General features: G+C 53.3%; 3 protein-coding genes across 3 annotated transcripts; all 3 read left to right on the top strand.

The window, feature by feature from the left end:
- Positions 1–1,638: 1,638 nt before the first annotated feature.
- On the top strand, positions 1,639–4,916 carry J4E92_003491 (uncharacterized protein; the record flags this gene model as incomplete). The annotated part of the gene is made up of 2 exons (XM_051494888.1): positions 1,639–2,184; positions 2,232–4,916. 2 exons carry the CDS (start codon positions 1,639–1,641, stop codon positions 4,914–4,916), a joined length of 3,231 nt encoding a protein of 1,076 aa, XP_051355181.1.
- Positions 4,917–6,939: 2,023 nt separating this feature from the next.
- J4E92_003490 (uncharacterized protein) lies at positions 6,940–8,628 on the top strand (the record flags this gene model as incomplete). Its single annotated transcript, XM_051494887.1, has 3 exons — positions 6,940–7,952; positions 8,004–8,011; positions 8,114–8,628. 3 exons carry the CDS (start codon positions 6,940–6,942, stop codon positions 8,626–8,628), a joined length of 1,536 nt encoding a protein of 511 aa, XP_051355180.1.
- A 3,111-nt stretch (positions 8,629–11,739) lies between these two features.
- On the top strand, positions 11,740–12,721 carry J4E92_003489 (uncharacterized protein; the record flags this gene model as incomplete). The annotated part of the gene is made up of 3 exons (XM_051494886.1): positions 11,740–11,745; positions 11,840–11,846; positions 12,021–12,721. The coding sequence occupies 3 exons, from the start codon at positions 11,740–11,742 to the stop codon at positions 12,719–12,721; spliced, it is 714 nt and encodes a 237-aa protein (XP_051355179.1).
- Between the last annotated feature and the right edge of the window lie 5,407 nt (positions 12,722–18,128).

Raw genomic sequence — 18,128 nt, 5'->3', positions numbered from 1 at the left:
CAGTCCTGTCCACTTCTAGTGCGCTCGCCCTTCCACCCCGAAAGTTCGAAAGACGGTCTACCGATATAGTCGGTTGGAAGGTTTTCAAGGATCCGCTTTTCGCTTCACTCGCAGTCGCAAACCTAGTACATCCATTGACGATGGCAATACCCATGGTGTTCGGGCCCGAGTTTGCTCAGTCCATAGGAACAGGCATCATCCACGGGTCATACCTTTTGGCCATCAACACAGGAGTAGGGATCCCAGGTAGGCTATGCACCGGCTGGCTGTCAGACAAGATTGGACATCTGAACATGCTCATTGTTGCCACTGCTGTGTACGCCATCGCAACGTGGGCGTTCTGGCTATCTGCTGCAATGACGAGCAACGTGGGACTCTACATCTGTATGAGTGTCTGCCACGGGCTGAGCAACGGCGTCTTCAACGTCGTCATAAACTCGGCGCAGAAGATGCTGTTTGGCTCGGAGATGTACTATCCCAAGAGTGGTATGATGACCAGTATACGCGGAGTCGGTTTTGTCGTCAGCGCGCCGATAGCAGGCGCGTTGGTGTCGAGAGTCGCCGGTGTAAACTTGCAAGGCAGAGACTTTGTGAGGGTGATTGTTTATACCGGATCCTTGTTGACGATCTCGCTATTCTGTCTCTTGAACGTCCGATGGTTGGATGCGAAGAAAAACGGGTGGAAGCTGGTTCGTTAGTCTATAAGTTGGGTATTGGTCGGACTTGGGGATCAAATTGTCGATGTCGGCGTGTTGGTGTGGAGGATGTTAGTGTAGTTGGTTCGTGCACGAAGCTCCTGCTTGGTGTTCCGTCCTGCTCTTGTCATGATAGCGTAATTGAGATTGCCTTGTAGTACACCGATGAGACTTGCACATGTGTGTGCCCCACTTTTCGAATGCTGCACTTGTTCCTTTCCAACGCGATACTCCACTGCGCCGCCCGCGGTGGACACTAGAGCATGTGGATATCCTCAACCTCGCGCGTTGCTATGCGAAGTTGTTATTGCACGGCGTGTACACACGTATACTCTGCCACGTCGCAGCACTCGGTGCAGGTACGGGTCCGACGTGCCAGGGCTACCCGGGAGATGCATGACTGGGTCGCACAACAGCCGGACACCTGCGTCGATGAGCCCTGCATATCGGAGCCTCTCACGATGTCATCAGATTGTGCAAGTCGCGAAATCGACGGGAGTGCCTGGGGAAATTGGTGTGGCTGGACGAGATTGTGATGATGCATGGTGATAGGGTTTAGCGAGCTGCACTCCGCCTGTTCCTCGCGCCGTAGATCGTCGCTTCCTTGCGTGTCGTGACCGCCCAAACAAAGGCCCCGTCGAGCCAATTCACCCTCAGATGCGCGTCGCCGTCTGATGCACGACCGCCCAAGCTGCAGCTTCTTTGCCCCTTCACCGTCACCACTCTAGACCGCACTCACCCCGCTCAATTGCGCGCTCACGTCCCTTTTTTGATAGCGGCCGGATCCCCGTTCCGCAGTCGCAGCAGAGAATCCCTACCAACCACGCGATATTCACCTCACCTCGCCCTCCCCCAGCAAGCAGGCGCGCCTAGTGCCATGACGTCTTTCTGAGATGTCTGCTAGCCATCGCAAACCTCCTCCACCACTGACCTGGAGGCCGCGATGTCGCTTACGCCCTCCAATCCCCGGATGATGAGCCCAGCCATCGGGTCCGGCATCAAGCTCAATCCCTCTCCCTCCCCATTCTTCAAGACGACCCCGCGCTCGCCCGTCAAGGCTGGACGCGCCGAAGCCAGCCTTGCCTTGCGCCAGGTCATCGGCACCACGACCAATTCGGCCAATGCCTTTGACAGCCTGCCGTCGGCGAGCACCTTTGGCTACACGGCGGGTGCTGCCGCTGTCATTGCGTGCATAGACGACCAAGGCCGTGTCACCCAGCGCTTCTACCGCGCACGCCCGACCACCAACCCCATCAATCCCTCGGCTTCCATCTATGGCGGGCCATCCACCCCGACCCAGAATGAGAGTCGCAACCGCACCGCCGTCTCGTTGCGCGACGCCGGCTTCGGGGGCTCACCACTGCCGTCCCCCAGTGCGCCCGACTGGGCAGACTCGCCGAGCAACAGAGCTTGGAACATGAAAGAGAAGATCAAGGCGGCAACCTGTGTCAGTTTCAGTCCTGACGGGAAATTCTTCGCCGTCGGAGAGGTGAGACATGTGTCGACTTCATGCTGCATCATCCTAACTTTTCCCAGACGGGCTACAAACCGCGTGTACTCATCTTCTCTGCCTCGTCAGACGCCCCATCAGACACGCCCCTCACGTCCCTCTCGGATCACACCTTCGGCGTCAACTGCGTAGCCTTCAGCCCCGACTCGCGCTTCCTTGCTAGCTTAGGCTCAGCCAACGATGGCTTCTTATACATCTGGCACATCAACTCCCGCACCGGAGCTGCCACGCTGCATGCTAGCAACAAGTGTGTCAGCCACATCAATCGGATGGCATGGATGGGAAACAAGCTCGTCACTGTCGGTGTCCGCCATGTCAAGGTCTGGAAGATCGATGACCTCAACGCCACAATGCGCATTAGCAAGGCGCGCCAGAGCGATGTTTCGTTCCTCTCAGGTTCGACACATAAGACATTACCAGGGAGAAACTGCATCCTGGAGAACTTGAAGGAGTCCACATTCACAAGCGTCGTCGCTATAGCCCGGAACAAGGCCATCGTGGCCTCCGACAAGGGAGACATATGTCTCATCGACGATACCGAATCCGACCATCGCTTCTCGAGACTAGTTGATGCCGGCTTTCCTGTCAGTTCTCTAGCAGTCGACGTCAAGGGACGACTTCACATCGCCGGTAGCCAAGGCGCGCTCAAAACCTTCAACATAAAGGAGATGATCGGAAGACTGACTCCCCCGCCCTCGCCTCCACCGCGCATAGAGTCTCCATCCATCTCGGTCACGGAAAGCAGTCAGATCGGTGTGATTGCTTGTCTCAAAGACTACCTCATCACTGTCGATGCACACCGAGCGATTCGACTGTCGCAACTGTGCTCCGAAGACGACGAAGGCGTCGTCGGCAACGTCGTCCACACATTGCCTGCGCACGGGCATGCTGTGTTAGGAGTACACGCTGGTCTCACACAACCGAACGTTTTCGAGGCTTCATACTACACATGGGCAGCTGATGGGACTGTCATCTTCTGGAGTCAAGGATCCTGTAAAGGTTCGCTTCAAGTACAGCTTGAGCAGCTGGAGGATCCCGAGGCCGTCCCGAACGAGCTACGGACAGTTCGCGTCTCTGCCGATGGCGCTTTCCTCGTCGCTGGAGACAAGTATGGCGTTCTGCGGTTCATCAATTGCAACACCAAAACCTGCACATTAGAGTTCAAGGCTCACGCCAGTGAAATCACTAGCATCGCCATACACGAAGAGCCGAATATCACTTTTGTCGCATCCGCCAGTCGAGATCGCACCGTTCAAGTGTTCACCCGATTAGAGCAGACCTGGGATCTACTGCAAACCTTGGACGAGCATGTGGGAGCAGTAAACGGGGTTTCCTTCTCACGAAATGGCACTCGTCTAGTCTCGTCTTCCAGCGATCGAAGCCTCGTCGTCCGCGAACTGTTGTCTCTCGAGGAGGCTCGTGGAACGACCCGCGCTTTTGTCATGTCACGCGCTATCATGTTGAAGGCAACTCCAGTGTCGTCAGCCTGGGACGTTGATCAGGATGATGTCTTGCTTGTGTCAACCATCGACCGTCAGGTCCACAAATTCGACATTCGAACGGGTCAAAGTCTCAGCAACTTCCGTGCATGCGACACTGATGGTGGGGATGCCGTCGTTCTATCTTCCCTAGTCCACATACCACGTAATTGGGGCGCTCCACTAATAGCTGGTGTGTCGAGCACCGATAAGTCGATCCGCGTTTACGATGAAAGCGGCTCTTTGGTTGCTCGTGACTGGGGCCATACTGAAGGTGTCTCTGATATCGCGCTTGTGGAAACACCTGGGCAAGTGAGTGAAGAGTTGGGCGAGAAGTCACTGGTCACAGTAGCAGTAGACGGGACTATATTTGCATGGGCTTTGGCTTTACAAGCTCCCAATCGTCAAGACATATCAAAGTCGATGGATTTGCTCGCCCCAAATACGCCTTCCAACCAGGATCTGCTATCCAACAAGCCACCTCTACGACGCGTATTCTCACAATCCGAATTAGCACGTTTTCAACGCTCACCCGTGGAAGAGACTCCTCCGAACACTGGAAGCAAGTCACCAAAGCTGCGTAAAAAAGTATCAAAATTCTCCTTGGCTCCAACGCCGAAACTTGATCCATCTCCTATGCCTACAAGTTCACGCGAAGGCCGAATAACAGCATGGAATGGCGGGGGTACAATACGCAAGAACAAGAACCGCTCCCCATCGCCACCTAGCCCTAAAAACCCGCAACTCGGCAAACGCCGTGCCTCCATGGACGCCAGAAGTCGCGCGAAAGCACCTGTCAGCGACTCTAGCAAGATCGGAGCGTCGACCGAGAGTTTATGCAGGACGTTGCGAGCCTACAGGAAACGTCTCGCAAACACTAGTGATACTATTAGCCCAGAGATAGCGAAAGAGGTGGAAAGGGAGCTTGCGGCTACCGCGAGGGCAATTGGGGAAAGGATAAAATCCAAAGCTTTTGAGGAGACGGTCATGGTCAAATTACTGGACCAATATTCCGAACGGTTGGTGACCATGCTGGATGAGAAAATCGCAGCTAGCGTAGCACAACGGGTACGCGAGAGTAGCGTTGGCAACTTCTCAGACAGTGCAGATTCGCCCGTTCTTGCACAGCATCCATCAAGAAGCAGAGCAGGCAGTGAGGAAATTGGAGCGGGTCGTGTAGATGATTTGGAATCAGGGACAGAGGCACTCGTCTTGGAGACCACGGAGAGGTGACGATGGAATGAAGGTGTTTAAACACCAACGTGGGTACATGGGCGCAACCCGTCAGGACTTCGGCGCCCGGGTCAGTTTTCATGAGTCATATGGCCAGGTCGGCGTTCAATGGATTATATATCCAGCAAGTAAGCGGCGTTTAGGATAACAGAGCTCAAAGCTCAGCATGACATGGCGTTTGATGGAGGTTGGCCAATTGGTCGTCGAGCAATGCTCCGCTAGTACTACAGCATAGGAGATAATCGTAGTCCTTAGTAAGATTTCCTCTCTTTCCAAGAGCCGTCCGTGCGCGTTCATGCTGTTGTCTTTACGTGCATCATGATGTTGTGCCTCCTTTCTGTCACAGGAATAGAGCAAAGGCCCAATCAGCTAGCGCACTTGCGCTTAGTCCGTATTCTTCCAGTGCTCCCCTTCGTCGTTCCAGCAACGTAGCATTCAGGAAAATCATCCTCGGAGCAGAACGATAGAAGAAGCCGATGATGTTTACAGTCTCGCAACCCAGTATCACTTGATTGGTGTAGTTCTGAAGTGACATCATACCTAACTAAGCATGAGGCAAGAGATGGCAAGTGGCGAACACTACATTGCAGCTATGTAGCAAGGTAATTCTGTTCAGAATATCAATACCCCCTAATCTATCCCTCATGAAACGTTTCCTCGCCCATATCGACACTCTAACACGCACCATGTCCCCTCCCGCTACCTCATTATCAGCCACCTCTCGCACATCCCCACCCTCGCGACCAGCGCGTCTGGACGACTACCTAGGCCTCTCCCACCCACCTCTCGCCCAGAAATCCTGCATCGTAAAACCCCTCTCCATGGCAGTTGAAGACGGACCCGACGGCTCCGTACCAGGCTTCCTCCATTTACCGCCTACAACATCCGCCACGCCGTCTAGCAAAACAGCAGCTATCCTACTCTCAGGCGCGGGAGGCGGCGTCGTGGGTCCATCATCTATATACCTTTCTCTAGCCGATAAGCTGGCTTCGTTGAAGCAGCCTGTACCGGCGTTGCGATTGGATTACAGGTATCCTGCGCGGAATAAACACTGCGTTAGAGACGTGCTAGCCGCCATGAAAGAACTACAAGACTCGTATCAAATCGAGAAGTTCGTGTTAGTAGGCTGGTCATTCGGTGGCGCACCCGTCTTTACTATTGGTGGGCAAGACAAGAGAGTCGTGGGGTGCGCAACGGTTGCTAGTCAGACTGCAGAAACGGAAGGTATACGGTCTCTTGCGCCATGACCGGTATTGCTTCTTCATGGGACGGGGGATCGCACGCTGAGTCCGCGGTGCTCGGACAGACTGTACGAGATGTATGGGGATGGGGACGAGAAGGAACTGAAACTTTTCGAGGGGGATGATCACGCGTTGACGCAGAACTCGCTCGAGGCGGAGCAGTGGATTGGTGGGTTCGTGCTCAGGTGTGCTGGATTGGATCCTGAGGGTGGGAAGGAAGGGATGGCGGAGAGGTTAGTGGGTGAGGAGGAGAAGGTTGGGTTGATGGAGAGGGGTGGTGATTTGAGGGGAGGGGAGAGTGTGGTGTAGTGGTGGGATGCGTGATAAGAGGCAATCTGCTATGTTTTCAGCCTCCTGAAATCGCGTTCCAGTAGTGGGTATGTTTTGATTCCATGGCTGAGCTGAGTGATGCACCTGCAGGAAAAATAAGCCCGGATGACAATGTCGACTTCAGAATGCTGCCTATTACGCCCGGCGCCCAGGCTGGTCAAAACCAGGGCGATAGCTACGCCTTCGCTTGGATATATTCAACGTTTGATTATATAACGGAGATGTTTCTACGCGGTTAAGGAACCTGCGTGATAGACCGCGGCTGTGGAAGACGAACCAATCGGGGACAATGTTGTGTGAGGCTCAAAATATCTCATGCGCCACATGACTGCAGGTGTGCAAGACAAAGAAATCGCTAAAAAGAAGCAGAGATATCAAATGCCCAATATTGTTGAAGTATTTCCCGGTGTTGTCTTTTTTCCCTTCCTTTTTCTTGCACCTGCATCGCAACCATGAGTTTCAACGGCGCGAACTGTATCCTCTTACCAACTCTTGAAGCAGTCGTCGCACGCTATGTGCTCGCAGAATGTCTTCCAGACACCTCTCTCGCGATGTACTGGCTAGCTTTTACCATTCTCAACAACACAGTCCTCATCTTTCACAACATGGTCCTCTATCCTTTCTTCCTTAGCCCACTGCGCGATCTGCCGCAACCCAAAGGCTTCATCCCGCTCTTCGGCCACGGACGGTTGCTATTGAAGAAGCGTCAGGCAGGCGGAGACTGGCATCTGCAAACCATGAAGACAGTGCCCAACGACGGCATCATCCTCCGACGAGGGTTTCTTCATACTACTAGACTTATCCTGACTACGCCGGCAGCACTGGCAGATGTACTGGTGCACAAGAGCTATGATTTCGAGAAACCGTCCCGAGCAAGAAGGTTCCTGATGAGGTTCCTGGGAGAGGGCTTGTTGCTAAGTGAAGGAGAAGAGCACAGGCTACAGCGGAAGAGGTTAGCGCCTGCGTTCCACTTCAGGAACGTTAAAGAATTGTATCCTGTGTTTTGCGCAAAGTCGATGGAGTTCTGCGGCGCGATTAGGCAGGAGCTTTTTGGGCGACCAGATGGCGTATTGGATATCTGTCAGTATACATCGCGGGTGACGTTGGACCTCATCTGTCTCGCTGGTATGGGTCGGGATACCGGGTCTCTGTTGAACGCCGATGACGAGTTGATCAAGAACTACGAGGAGATTCTGGAGCCCTCCGCGGAGAAGATGTGGTACTATGTGGCTAACATTGTCCTACCGCCTTGGCTGGTCAGCATCCTACCCTGGAAGCTGCATGAGCGGGCCAGGGTTACGACGAGGAATTTGCGCAGGATTTGTTCCGAGTTTGTAGCGGAGCGGAGGGCAAAGATGCAGCATAAGGATGCCGAGAGCCGTGACATCTTGTCGATCATGATACGCGACAGCCAACTGTCGGATAAGAACCTGGTTGATCAACTCCTCACCTTGTTAGCCGCAGGGTTAGTACCCCTACCTTCAAGTCCACTCGTGCACAAAGCTGACCGGTATAGTCATGAAAGTACGTCTTCTGCCTTGATATGGACGTCTCACCTATTGGCTCAGCACCCAGCCGTTCAAACGCGTCTTCGCTCCGAGATCCAGCAATGTATCCCTGATCTAGGAGTCCTCTCAGACTCCAGCTTCAATTCCGCCAGCCTTTTGGAGAATATGCCCTACCTCAACTGCGTCCTTAACGAAGTCCTGCGCCTCTTCCCCCCAGTTCCCATCACGGCGCGCGTCGCCATCAGAGACACGGTAGTCTGTGGCCAAATCATACCCAGCGGTACCATGGTATGGATCGCTCCATGGGCGATAAACCGCAATCCGCAGCTGTGGGGCCCGGACTCTGAAAAATGCGTACCCGAGCGTTGGATCGACAGCAAGACGGGGCGCGCGACGATGAACGGTGGGGCGGACAGCAACTACAGTTTTCTCACGTTTTTGCATGGGCCTAGGAGCTGTACAGGAGAGAGATTTGCGAGAGCCGAGCTAAGGGCGCTTGTTGCGGCGTTTGTGGGGAGCTTCGAGTTGGAAATGGAAAACCCTAAAGAGAAGGTTGTCGTAGGTGGTGCGATCGCTAGTAAGCCGAGGAATGGGATGAAGCTTAAGCTGAAGAACGTGCAGTGGGGTCCTTGAGAGTTCTGGTGGTTCTGCACGTGGGTAGCGATCGCGGCTGCTACCGTATCATGCTAGGTCCTTTGACTGGCGGAAGTGAATCGCCATGCGCGATGCCGGATTTAGTGAATACTTCCTGTTTTCGTCAAGATCGTAGCATGAGAATCCTGCTGCGGAGGCTTTGCTTTTCTGCATCTACCGTGATGAGCGTAGAAGAGCTGCGTACTAGTGTCGGTGGCAGCCTGGATACAGACTAATACAATGCGGTGGCTGCATCTCAACCAGGATTCGCTATCGCTTCTATAAGCACCAGACGCGAATGCGATGAGTCCACCGAATGAGAGCAGTTGGCCCCATAAACGTTGCCAGGTACGGCTAAAAACGGTGGTAAATACTGAGTCGCAAGTGCTCTGTTGAGGAATGTGCGGGGATGGTGGCCTCGATTGTCTTCCAGCTACTTCGAAATGGGGAGGATCCGAGGACTATGGTGTCCACAGCTTATCTTGACTCGTCTCTAGGCTCGTATGTTGATTTCTTGACTTGTCTTTATAGTTTCCGTTTCCACCATGCTCTCGACGGCAGAATAATTGAGAGTTGCAAAATCCGGCAGATGCGAGATGGTTGCGTGTAGGAAGCAGCGGATCGTGTATTGCGCAGTGATCGAATTGGAAGCACACGGTCTTGGACGTAAAAGGTCGCATGAGGAAGTGTCAGAAAGACATGTATGTGTTAGTTACCGCGCGGGAGGAACGGCGGATGTGCGTCCGGACAAGTGTGAGCGCGCAGATGTTGTCATCCGAAACCTTACAAAGCCGGTTGCCGAAAGGCTAGCCACAACTGGACCGCAACATCAAGTTCTGCATCTCGGGATCTGATCGAGGTCGACTAGAGCGAGATCCTGAACAAGATCCTGTGATGCAGGATTGTGGTCTTATCGTACTTCTGTGGGACGGCGCGAATCTGCTAACTGAGTTAAACCGTATCTACCGTACAGAATTAAGCGATATGCACAAGTCGTAAGATTGGGCGTCTACTAATTGGGGGGCGTCTGTTTAGATCGGCGCGGAGTACTAAAAACTACGTGCCATGCCTGTCCGCGGAGCGTGAAACACATTGACATGTCGGAAATTTTTTGGCTGACGTAGCGACACAGCGTACGAGACTATCGCGTTGATGCGATCCTTTGACAAATTTTCCAGATCAAAGCATGAATTCTTTTTTACTCGTTGCGACGTGCCTGCAGCGGGCGCGTACGCACGTAGAGACGGACCCCACGTGCAGGGCTGATCGTGGCGAATTTACTATTGGTTGGCGGTTCTGCGGACGCCACCGAAATGTAGCCTGCCTAACGTCATGCATCAACTTGCCATTTCATAAGGTTTCATACTCAAGATGCAGGTCTTGAGTCAATTGAATAACGTTCTTGTTTCGCCGCGCAGGTGACACGACACCAATTCTGTACAAGATCCATGCTCGACAAGGCTCAGCGATCGAAAGCCCCACGTCGATAAATTCGTCCTAGTGTTAGCATGCGCGGGTGTTTCCTCGTTACGAGTTCCTCAGATATGACAACGGGGCAGAGGGTGTGCTTCTTTAGATTGACTCTCGTTGCGCTAGCTAGGGTAACTAGTCAATTCGAGTAAAGAGCGACATACCTGAACTTGACGATCAACGGTCGGCATATGTAAGTGACAAGTACATACTTTCTCGTTATCCGGTATTACTGTGCCGCAAAGCCGACTCGTCCTTCAACTTCAAGCTGGCGTACGTTCCAGGCTCAAAGTAAGAATAGTAGTGCCATTCGACTCTGTCGAACGAGTCAGCTGCCCCGCAACACCACTGACACGTCTGGTTGTGTTGCAGGGTTGGAGGCTGGCAGCTAGGACCCACGAGAGTATGATTTGCATGCTCCCACAATTGCTGAGCAAGCATTACGTGGTCCAGCTACTACTCTTATCCTATGAGGGATATCGGAATTGTATTTTCCGCCTGGATCGTATACGCAATGCCAAATAGTCCACATGTAAGATTTGGCATTAAGTTCTGCATGTCGATCGACTTTCCCGTAAACACATAGAATCCTAGTCTATGGCAAAAGCGGTACTGTAGAAGTTGGTGGCCGCATGCGAAGTGGTCCGACCACAACGCCCTGGGAAGCCAAAGTCCTGAATGGGTATCCTGGTTGACACGCAGCCGCGCAGCTTGTCGCTGGGAAATCGGTTGGCGACTGGAATTTGTGGGTGGCAAAGCTTTCATGAAGTTGAAATAGAGGAAATCACCGTTGGATGATGTTCTATAGGACACCAATAACAGGGAAAGAGTGACATCAACCCACAATAATTCTGATGATTGGGATCGGAGGGCCAGGGCTGGGGAGAAGCCAGGCGCTTATTGGCCACGGTGAAGCATCCCGACGGGATTTCCGAGGGACTGAGAAGAACCGCAAACCTTAGCTCAACAGACATCCAGCTGTAAGCGTGTATGCGTACAATTCAGGGTACATGTGAGATCAAGTGGGTAAGGCTGCATGTCCATATCCGGATTGGCAGTAGACGCTCACCTGAAGCCTCAATGCGGTCGAAGGTGATCTCGGGTAGCCGCCGTAGTCTGGGGTTCTCACATTACTCGCTCCCTTGCCGCGTCGTCTTCTTCTGTTTTGGAATTACGTTCGGTCTTTCGAACAACATCCCACGTCGATCCATGGTAAACTGCCCTGGATCATGGCATCGAACATCCCGGAGCATCATTACCAAGGAAACTATGGCTCCCCTTTGTTCGGGCAACAGAAAGTTGCGATTCCACGGCTGCAGAGAGTCGAGCAAAGACAAAGTGGACTGAAGGACAGGCGTCGAGTCCCACGGGCCTGTACTGGTGTAAGTCTGAATCGCGTACGAGATTTTTGTGCCGATGACGGGTGCTCGATTTTACACAACTCCTGGTTTAACCAGGAGTCTCAGCCGATGGGCTTTCCGATAGGCCAGTGTTTTTTGAATTTGGTACGGCTTCTGACAGCGGCATTTTTAGTGTCGCTCCCACAAGATCAAATGCACGGGCGAGAAGCCAAGGTGCAAGCATTGTGCGACCACGAATCGCGAATGCGTCTACATTTTGCCCCGGAAAGATCGATTGAAAATGTCTGTCCAGTCTCCCCTGGAAATTATGTTTGCATTGCTGACATTCCCAGCGTCACTGAACAATGCCACCAATTAACCGACTTCCTAACGCAGTTAAGGGACCGGGTAAGCACCGAGGATGGGGAAAGGATTGCCGACATTCTGGAAGATGTGAGTTGGGTCCTGATAGATCTTATGCACAAGACGCGAAAGGGAAAGACTAGAAAGCTGACATGGGCTAGATGGATGAAGACCTGTCAGAACAGAGGCGTACTCCGACCCCAATCCCCTCGCAACCAGACGTCGACAGTCATGGTTCACAAGGCAGCGGAGAGGCGAGCGGTTTCGAGCACTTCGAGCATCTTGACACTGAGGCATTGGATCTGCTGGACGAAGACTTACACAGTAGCGACGGAGCCCGGTCAACAGGATTCGTTGGCAAGAGCTCAGAAGTACAGTGGTTGCGTACAGTAGCTCTTGCTCAACAAGAAAGACCAGACGGAGAATGGTCCGGATCCAGGTCCCAACGCCGTCCTTCGAACGTTCTCAGCAACGAGCAAGTAAGCTCATTCAGCTTCTGGACCGACTGCGATGACGTGAGTGTCAACTTTTACGTGGATCCGTATGAGCTGCCGCGACCCGATTTCGCCGAGCATCTGGTGCAATGCTACATGCTCAGAGTGCACGACTCTTTCCCGATTCTACCACGCAACTTCGTCAAACAAACTCGCGTATACTTTGCGGCGCTACGTGAGGGAAAGGCACCGCGTCTAAATCCCAAGTGGCAGGCGATCCTGAATCTTGTTTTCGCTATCGGCGCCAACTATTCGTATCTTTACAACAAGGACTGGCCGGAGGGCGATGCGAACCTGTTCCACGCAAGAGCGAGGGCTTTTGGGTTGAATGAAGCCTCCCTGACCACACATTCCGATGTACCGCAAATCCAAGGCTTGGGGCTTCTTGCGTTTTATTGGCTAAGTGTTGGACAAGTCAGTCGGTAAGTCGCAATCCGGATGGAGAGTTAGTGCCGTCTTGCTAATCAGTCCAGGGCATGGACGCTTGTCGGTGTGGCTTTGCGATCAGCCTACTCTCTCGGTCTCCATGTACGGAACGAGGACCCCTCTGCAAACGCATCAAAACGTGAGACGTTGGTGCAAACTTGGTGGAGTTTGTACTCACTTGAGAGAATTCTCAGTATCATTACTGGCCGGCCCAGCATCATTGTGGACTCGTGCTGTTCGGTGCCATTGCCTATGACGAATCCAGGAGAGGAACCCCTAGGAGAAGCGGAGACAACACATGGCATGCGTACGGTGATTGCATCACTATCAGACTCGCCCACATTTTCCGCCTCTTCAAATATCGCCGCGAACCCTCCTCACATGGCGATAGGGTCTCGGGCAACAGATGTCAACTCAGGCTCTTACTTCAGAGCTGTCGTTCAGCTGTCCATTATATCCCAAAACATTCTCACGTCTCTTTATTCCGCGGGTACGATGATCCGGTCGCCAAGTGAGATCCAACAGGATACCCATCTTCTGAGCCAGCGTCTCGATCAGTGGAGTTCCTCATTACCACCAGAGTTTAGATCGCATGAAGGATTGCGTGAACCGCATGACGTGTTCGCCCGGGAACGCGTGCTTCTCCGATTCCAGCTTTGCACCGCGCGGATCTTGCTCACACGGCCGTGCTTGACTGCACGGCGACAGCCATGGAAGGATGCGGGCGACGCAAATTTCTCGAGGCGCATGGCGGACAGCTGTATCGAAGCTGCCAGAACAATCGTCGCTTCTCTTCCAGAGGAATACAACCCTCAGATGTATGAGCAGTGTCCCTGGTGGTGTCTCGTGCATCACATGATGCAAGCCATCTCTGTCTGTCTTCTCGGTCTCTCATACCCAGCATCGACGTCTTGTGAGCCTAAAATGATGATCCATTGTACAAGAAAGGCGATCCGCTGGCTGCAGATGATGAAGGGACCCGTGGCAGAGCGCGCGCACCGTGTGGCTATCGGCTGCTTTGAGGATCTGGCGAGACGATACGACGTCGATATATCGGATTTATGGAAGCGGAAGGAGCCTTCGGTGGTGCGATCGTCGACCTCCAACAGTCGTGCAGGCCCGTCGCCGAATTCATCGGCGCAATCCGACACTATGGGTCAAGCATCAGGGTCGATACCTGGACCTTATGTTCAGGCTGGGTACGGTAGTTCAGGTGCTCAGGGTACCTCTTTCCATCCTGAGGCTTCCATGTTCGACGATAGTCACCTCATGATGAGGTGAGATGATGTCTCCTGCGGTCTAGCCATACCTTGAAGCAGCAAGGAGTGCTGGCGGATGCGGAGAAGATGAAGCCGTGTACAGACGAGGATTGATCATGAGATCCGTCGATGAGCTGGTGCATCGTTTGCAGCGATAGCGGATCCGGCGTGATGCGAAGTAAACATGGACGCAGGAGGCAGGCGCAGACAGGACGAGATAGATAATAAGTAAGCACATACAGGTATTGAATCCTACATTGAAATACTCATGTATCTCCCTAAGCGAAGCTTCGATTCGAACATGGGCGGCATTTGGCTCCGAAGCGAAGAGGGAGAAAGGGTCCGCCCTCACCCTGGCGTTGGCGAGTGTTGGTCACCGCGGAGGGTACAACAAAGCCTCGCAACGTACGAGCTTGTCCTACATTGGTTGATACTGCAGCCGGCAGTTACGCGGAGAGCATTTCCGATGCAATCACGAATCCTTTGGTGATACTCTGACTCGGACGCGCATGACCACACAAGGGCGGAACTCCTCTTGGAGCCTCATTCAGTCCTTAATTGCTTGCTAGTGACGTATTTGCTACCAGATACATAGTATCGCCATGGATGCGAGTAATTCGAAAGACAGCTAAAGACGCAGGGGCGGCGCATTCGCCCGTGGAAGCATAGTGGTGATAGGGAGGAAGCGCGTCGCACAAGTCCTGGACAGCTGTTCCAGCTCGAACTCCGTTCTTCGGAGTATCTTCAATTGCAATGCGAAAAGCCAGCATATGATGTGCGCGACGATTATTCTGGTAGAAGAATTAGACAGGTGAATGTTGGTGCCTCAGTCTCGCATTGCCGATCGCGGCACTGTCTTTGCACAGCGCCTCGTACGCACAGAAGCTGTTCCAATTGTGCCGACGCAGTGATTGCTGCCCAAAACAGAGCGCACGTATCGCCGTGTTCGTGACGCTACTCTTGCACTCCTAATGCCCAAGTTTGGCAGGACAAAAAGTCTTGCAAGCGTGGTGGGTATAGTACGTCGGCCCACCCAGAGGATCGCACGGCATGCGGCATGCGGCAGCTACGGCAGTGAGTAATTGTGGACTTGCAAGCAGATGCAGGTAGGGTTATCAAAGCTCGACCGTGAATTTATTGCTGTTGGTCTCGTCCGCAGGAGAGCATGAAGCAGACACTGCGCAGAGTGAAAATCGTGACCTGCTGCCTAGTTCCGCCTGCTCGTGCCATTGGGTGAGAGACCCTCTGCCGGAGTTCGCCCGCTGCTGCGCGGACGTGCGCAGTCACATGACCCTAGCGCGCCAAGGTGCTAGCGCGCTGGCTGCCAGTATATAACCTCCCGGCCCCTCGTCCTCCTTTCTCTTCTGCATCCAAGTGCTCGGGCTTTACGCTTACCAGTGAGGATTCGTCCGAGGTAGCGTTTTTGCTAGTTGAAAACTACAACTATGACCGCTCCAGTTGGTCTTCGGATCGGCTGGGAATTTTTGACACCCATTGCTAGCTTTGCGCTGCTTTTCGTTGATCTTTGCGGCTTGCCGCTTAATCGAAGAAGAGTTTGTCAGCGCCTTAACTATGACTGTCGCGACTTCCTTTTCTACATGACCACCTGCCTGCTCTGCCACCGCATGTCGCCTTCATCTACCTGTTAGCACTACGACCGAGTCGTGCGCCTTCTCTGCAACCTCACCAGTAGCGCACTCTTACCCATCGCAAATGCAGCGCCATCTTCAACACCACGAGTCCTCGAGTCCAACGCTCTTTCCGCCCCGCCATAGTTCGCCGCTTTCCGCACGTCGCAAGCGCTCGCAGCTCGTCGCCTATGAAGAGGTTGGCCGCTTCCCATTCACGAGCGAGCTTCCTGCTGCCTACTATCACAATTGTGCGACACGCTTCACACCTCACGGAGTGTTTTCTCGTACCCAGACGGTCTATACGATGAAGGCGATGAAGAGCGTAGATCAGCGTTGTCTAGGACGATGCAGTCCACGGGTGCCTACTGTCGGTATGTGATCGGCTTAGCTTTCGCTTCGCGCTTGGTGCCGAAAAGTATAAATCACGCGTCGCGTCCACCGATGCTACCACATGACGATCTCCCAGACGGCTCTCCACCATGTCCCCTGGACCCCCGCGTAAAGCACCGAGCTCCCCTTGGATCTACTTGGTAGATCCATGCCGTGCGCGTTGGATCGCCGACAACATTGTCCCCATTCAAGTCACTATGCTTTCCAGCAAGTCGCATGAGGCGCGTCAACGTTGCTTTCGTTCTCAGGCAAAAATTCTTCTTGGCTCCTGCGACAGCTCCCTTTCGGTCATGCATGAAATCTATGCAGACGATTTCGACATGGATGAATTTGTCGCTGATTCCAAAGACAGCGTTTGACAGGACTAAGGGAAAAGGCGACTCCGGCAGATCAAACCAATAACGGTCATCCTCGAAACAACAAGACCAGCGGCGCTTTTCAATGTGACAACTGTCGATAATTGCATGACTGGTCTAAACCCTCGGCAACGCTGTCCTAAGGAAACTTCATTGGCACCATTCCAGCCGTCCGACCGCCTGCAGAGAGATAGCGCACAAACTTTAAGGCCGACCGTGGCTATAGACGAGGCTGGAGCTTCGTAGGTTGCTTCATCACAAGGAGATCTGGCTCTGCATTCGCTTACAAGTCTGGTCACATCAATATTGGCATTCTTCTCGCTCAACGTATTCTGAGTCATAAGCGTCAGAACCGACACGCTATTGTCACAAGATGCAGAGAAGGTTGTAAACGAACAGAGTGCGCAATCCGACCCAACCTGCGTCTGAGGCCGGCATGTACCGAACCCTACACCACGTGTGACTCGGACGTGAAATCGAGCAACCGGGGATCAGCCGCGGTCGCTCCCTAGTCGAAGAGCAGGACGAGATCTCGAATTCGGCCGTTAGCGGCATGGTGCGGGCCTCATCGGTGTGCCAAAATAAGGTTAGCCTCCTATCGATCAACTCTGTTGTCATCAAATCTACCAAGATTGTGTGAGAAAGCCGCCAATTGCCTGGAGAAAACGTTATATGGTGGAGAGCGCGCCGCTGGTCTTAGGTCCGTTTCAGACCCGTAAGATAGTCCCCAAGGTTTCGGTGCACGGTCTGCGTTCGGCTAGATCTGCAGCAGGGTCATTAGTCTTGCGCCATACCATCCGAGCTGCTACACTTCGAGCACACAACATGCAGGTACGCGGGCTTGGTGGGCCAACCACAGCCCCTCACGCAATGTTCGCGCGCGACAGACTCATCCACCACACGCCACATGACATTGTCACAGCGGTTCGACAGTGTACAGACAGCCTTTCCAAACAAAACAGAACTGTCAAAGCGGCATCTAGTTATTGACATGCGACATCAACAGTTCCGCTGCGCCATGGCCTCAGCCATGCAACCTTAAAGCTAACCTAACACGGCGACTTGTTAACCGTGGCTGCCACGAGTTGGCCCTAAGGGTATAGTTGCGACATTATACCCCCTTCCTCGACTATTTCTGCCTTTTTGCTACCAAACCTGGAGCCTCGCCAGTCGCCACAAGGCAGCATTAGGTCAGTGCACCAAGCGATCTGCGGACCGTGACTATCGTACGTATGAGACGGTCGTTTTTGCAGGAACGTGCCCATGGTGTGGAGAGTCTTGTCGATATTGGTCCCCTTCGCGCTTCCAAATGCAGCATGAACGTCGCGAACCTGCGTCTCACTCAAGTCCCGGGGGTCATTGTCGTCCGACTTTCCTTACCAATGAGCGCTTTTCCTTCTTGAAATACACCGAGCCATCTTTCTAGCATTGGCTGTTGTTCGACTTCGTGCTGCGGTACCGACCTCGCACCGCATCTCCTATCCCGATCCGCTTTTGAATATCCCAATCACCACCTTCTCCGGATCAGCCATTATGAGTGCTTGAACCATGCGCATTTTCGCAGGTCTACTACTCCGAGTCCCTCAGATTTCCTGTTCTACGCACTCGTCTTTCTAATAACACTGTCAATATGGATACGAGTAGCATCACGCCCGCTGGCACCCGGGTTAATATCATTGTACTTGCTTTCACACTTGTTTCTGGCTTGGTGGTGTTTCTACGACTTTTTACGCGACTGGTAATATCCAGGGGAGCTGGACCTGAAGATGCA

The sequence above is a fragment of the Alternaria infectoria genome (assembly GCF_024043175.1).
Source record: "Alternaria infectoria strain BMP 0036 chromosome Unknown scaffold_4, whole genome shotgun sequence".
Classification (NCBI taxonomy): Eukaryota; Fungi; Ascomycota; class Dothideomycetes; order Pleosporales; family Pleosporaceae; genus Alternaria; species Alternaria infectoria.
Note: the sequence above shows the minus strand (reverse complement) of the source record. Positions and strands in the feature narration are given on the sequence as shown.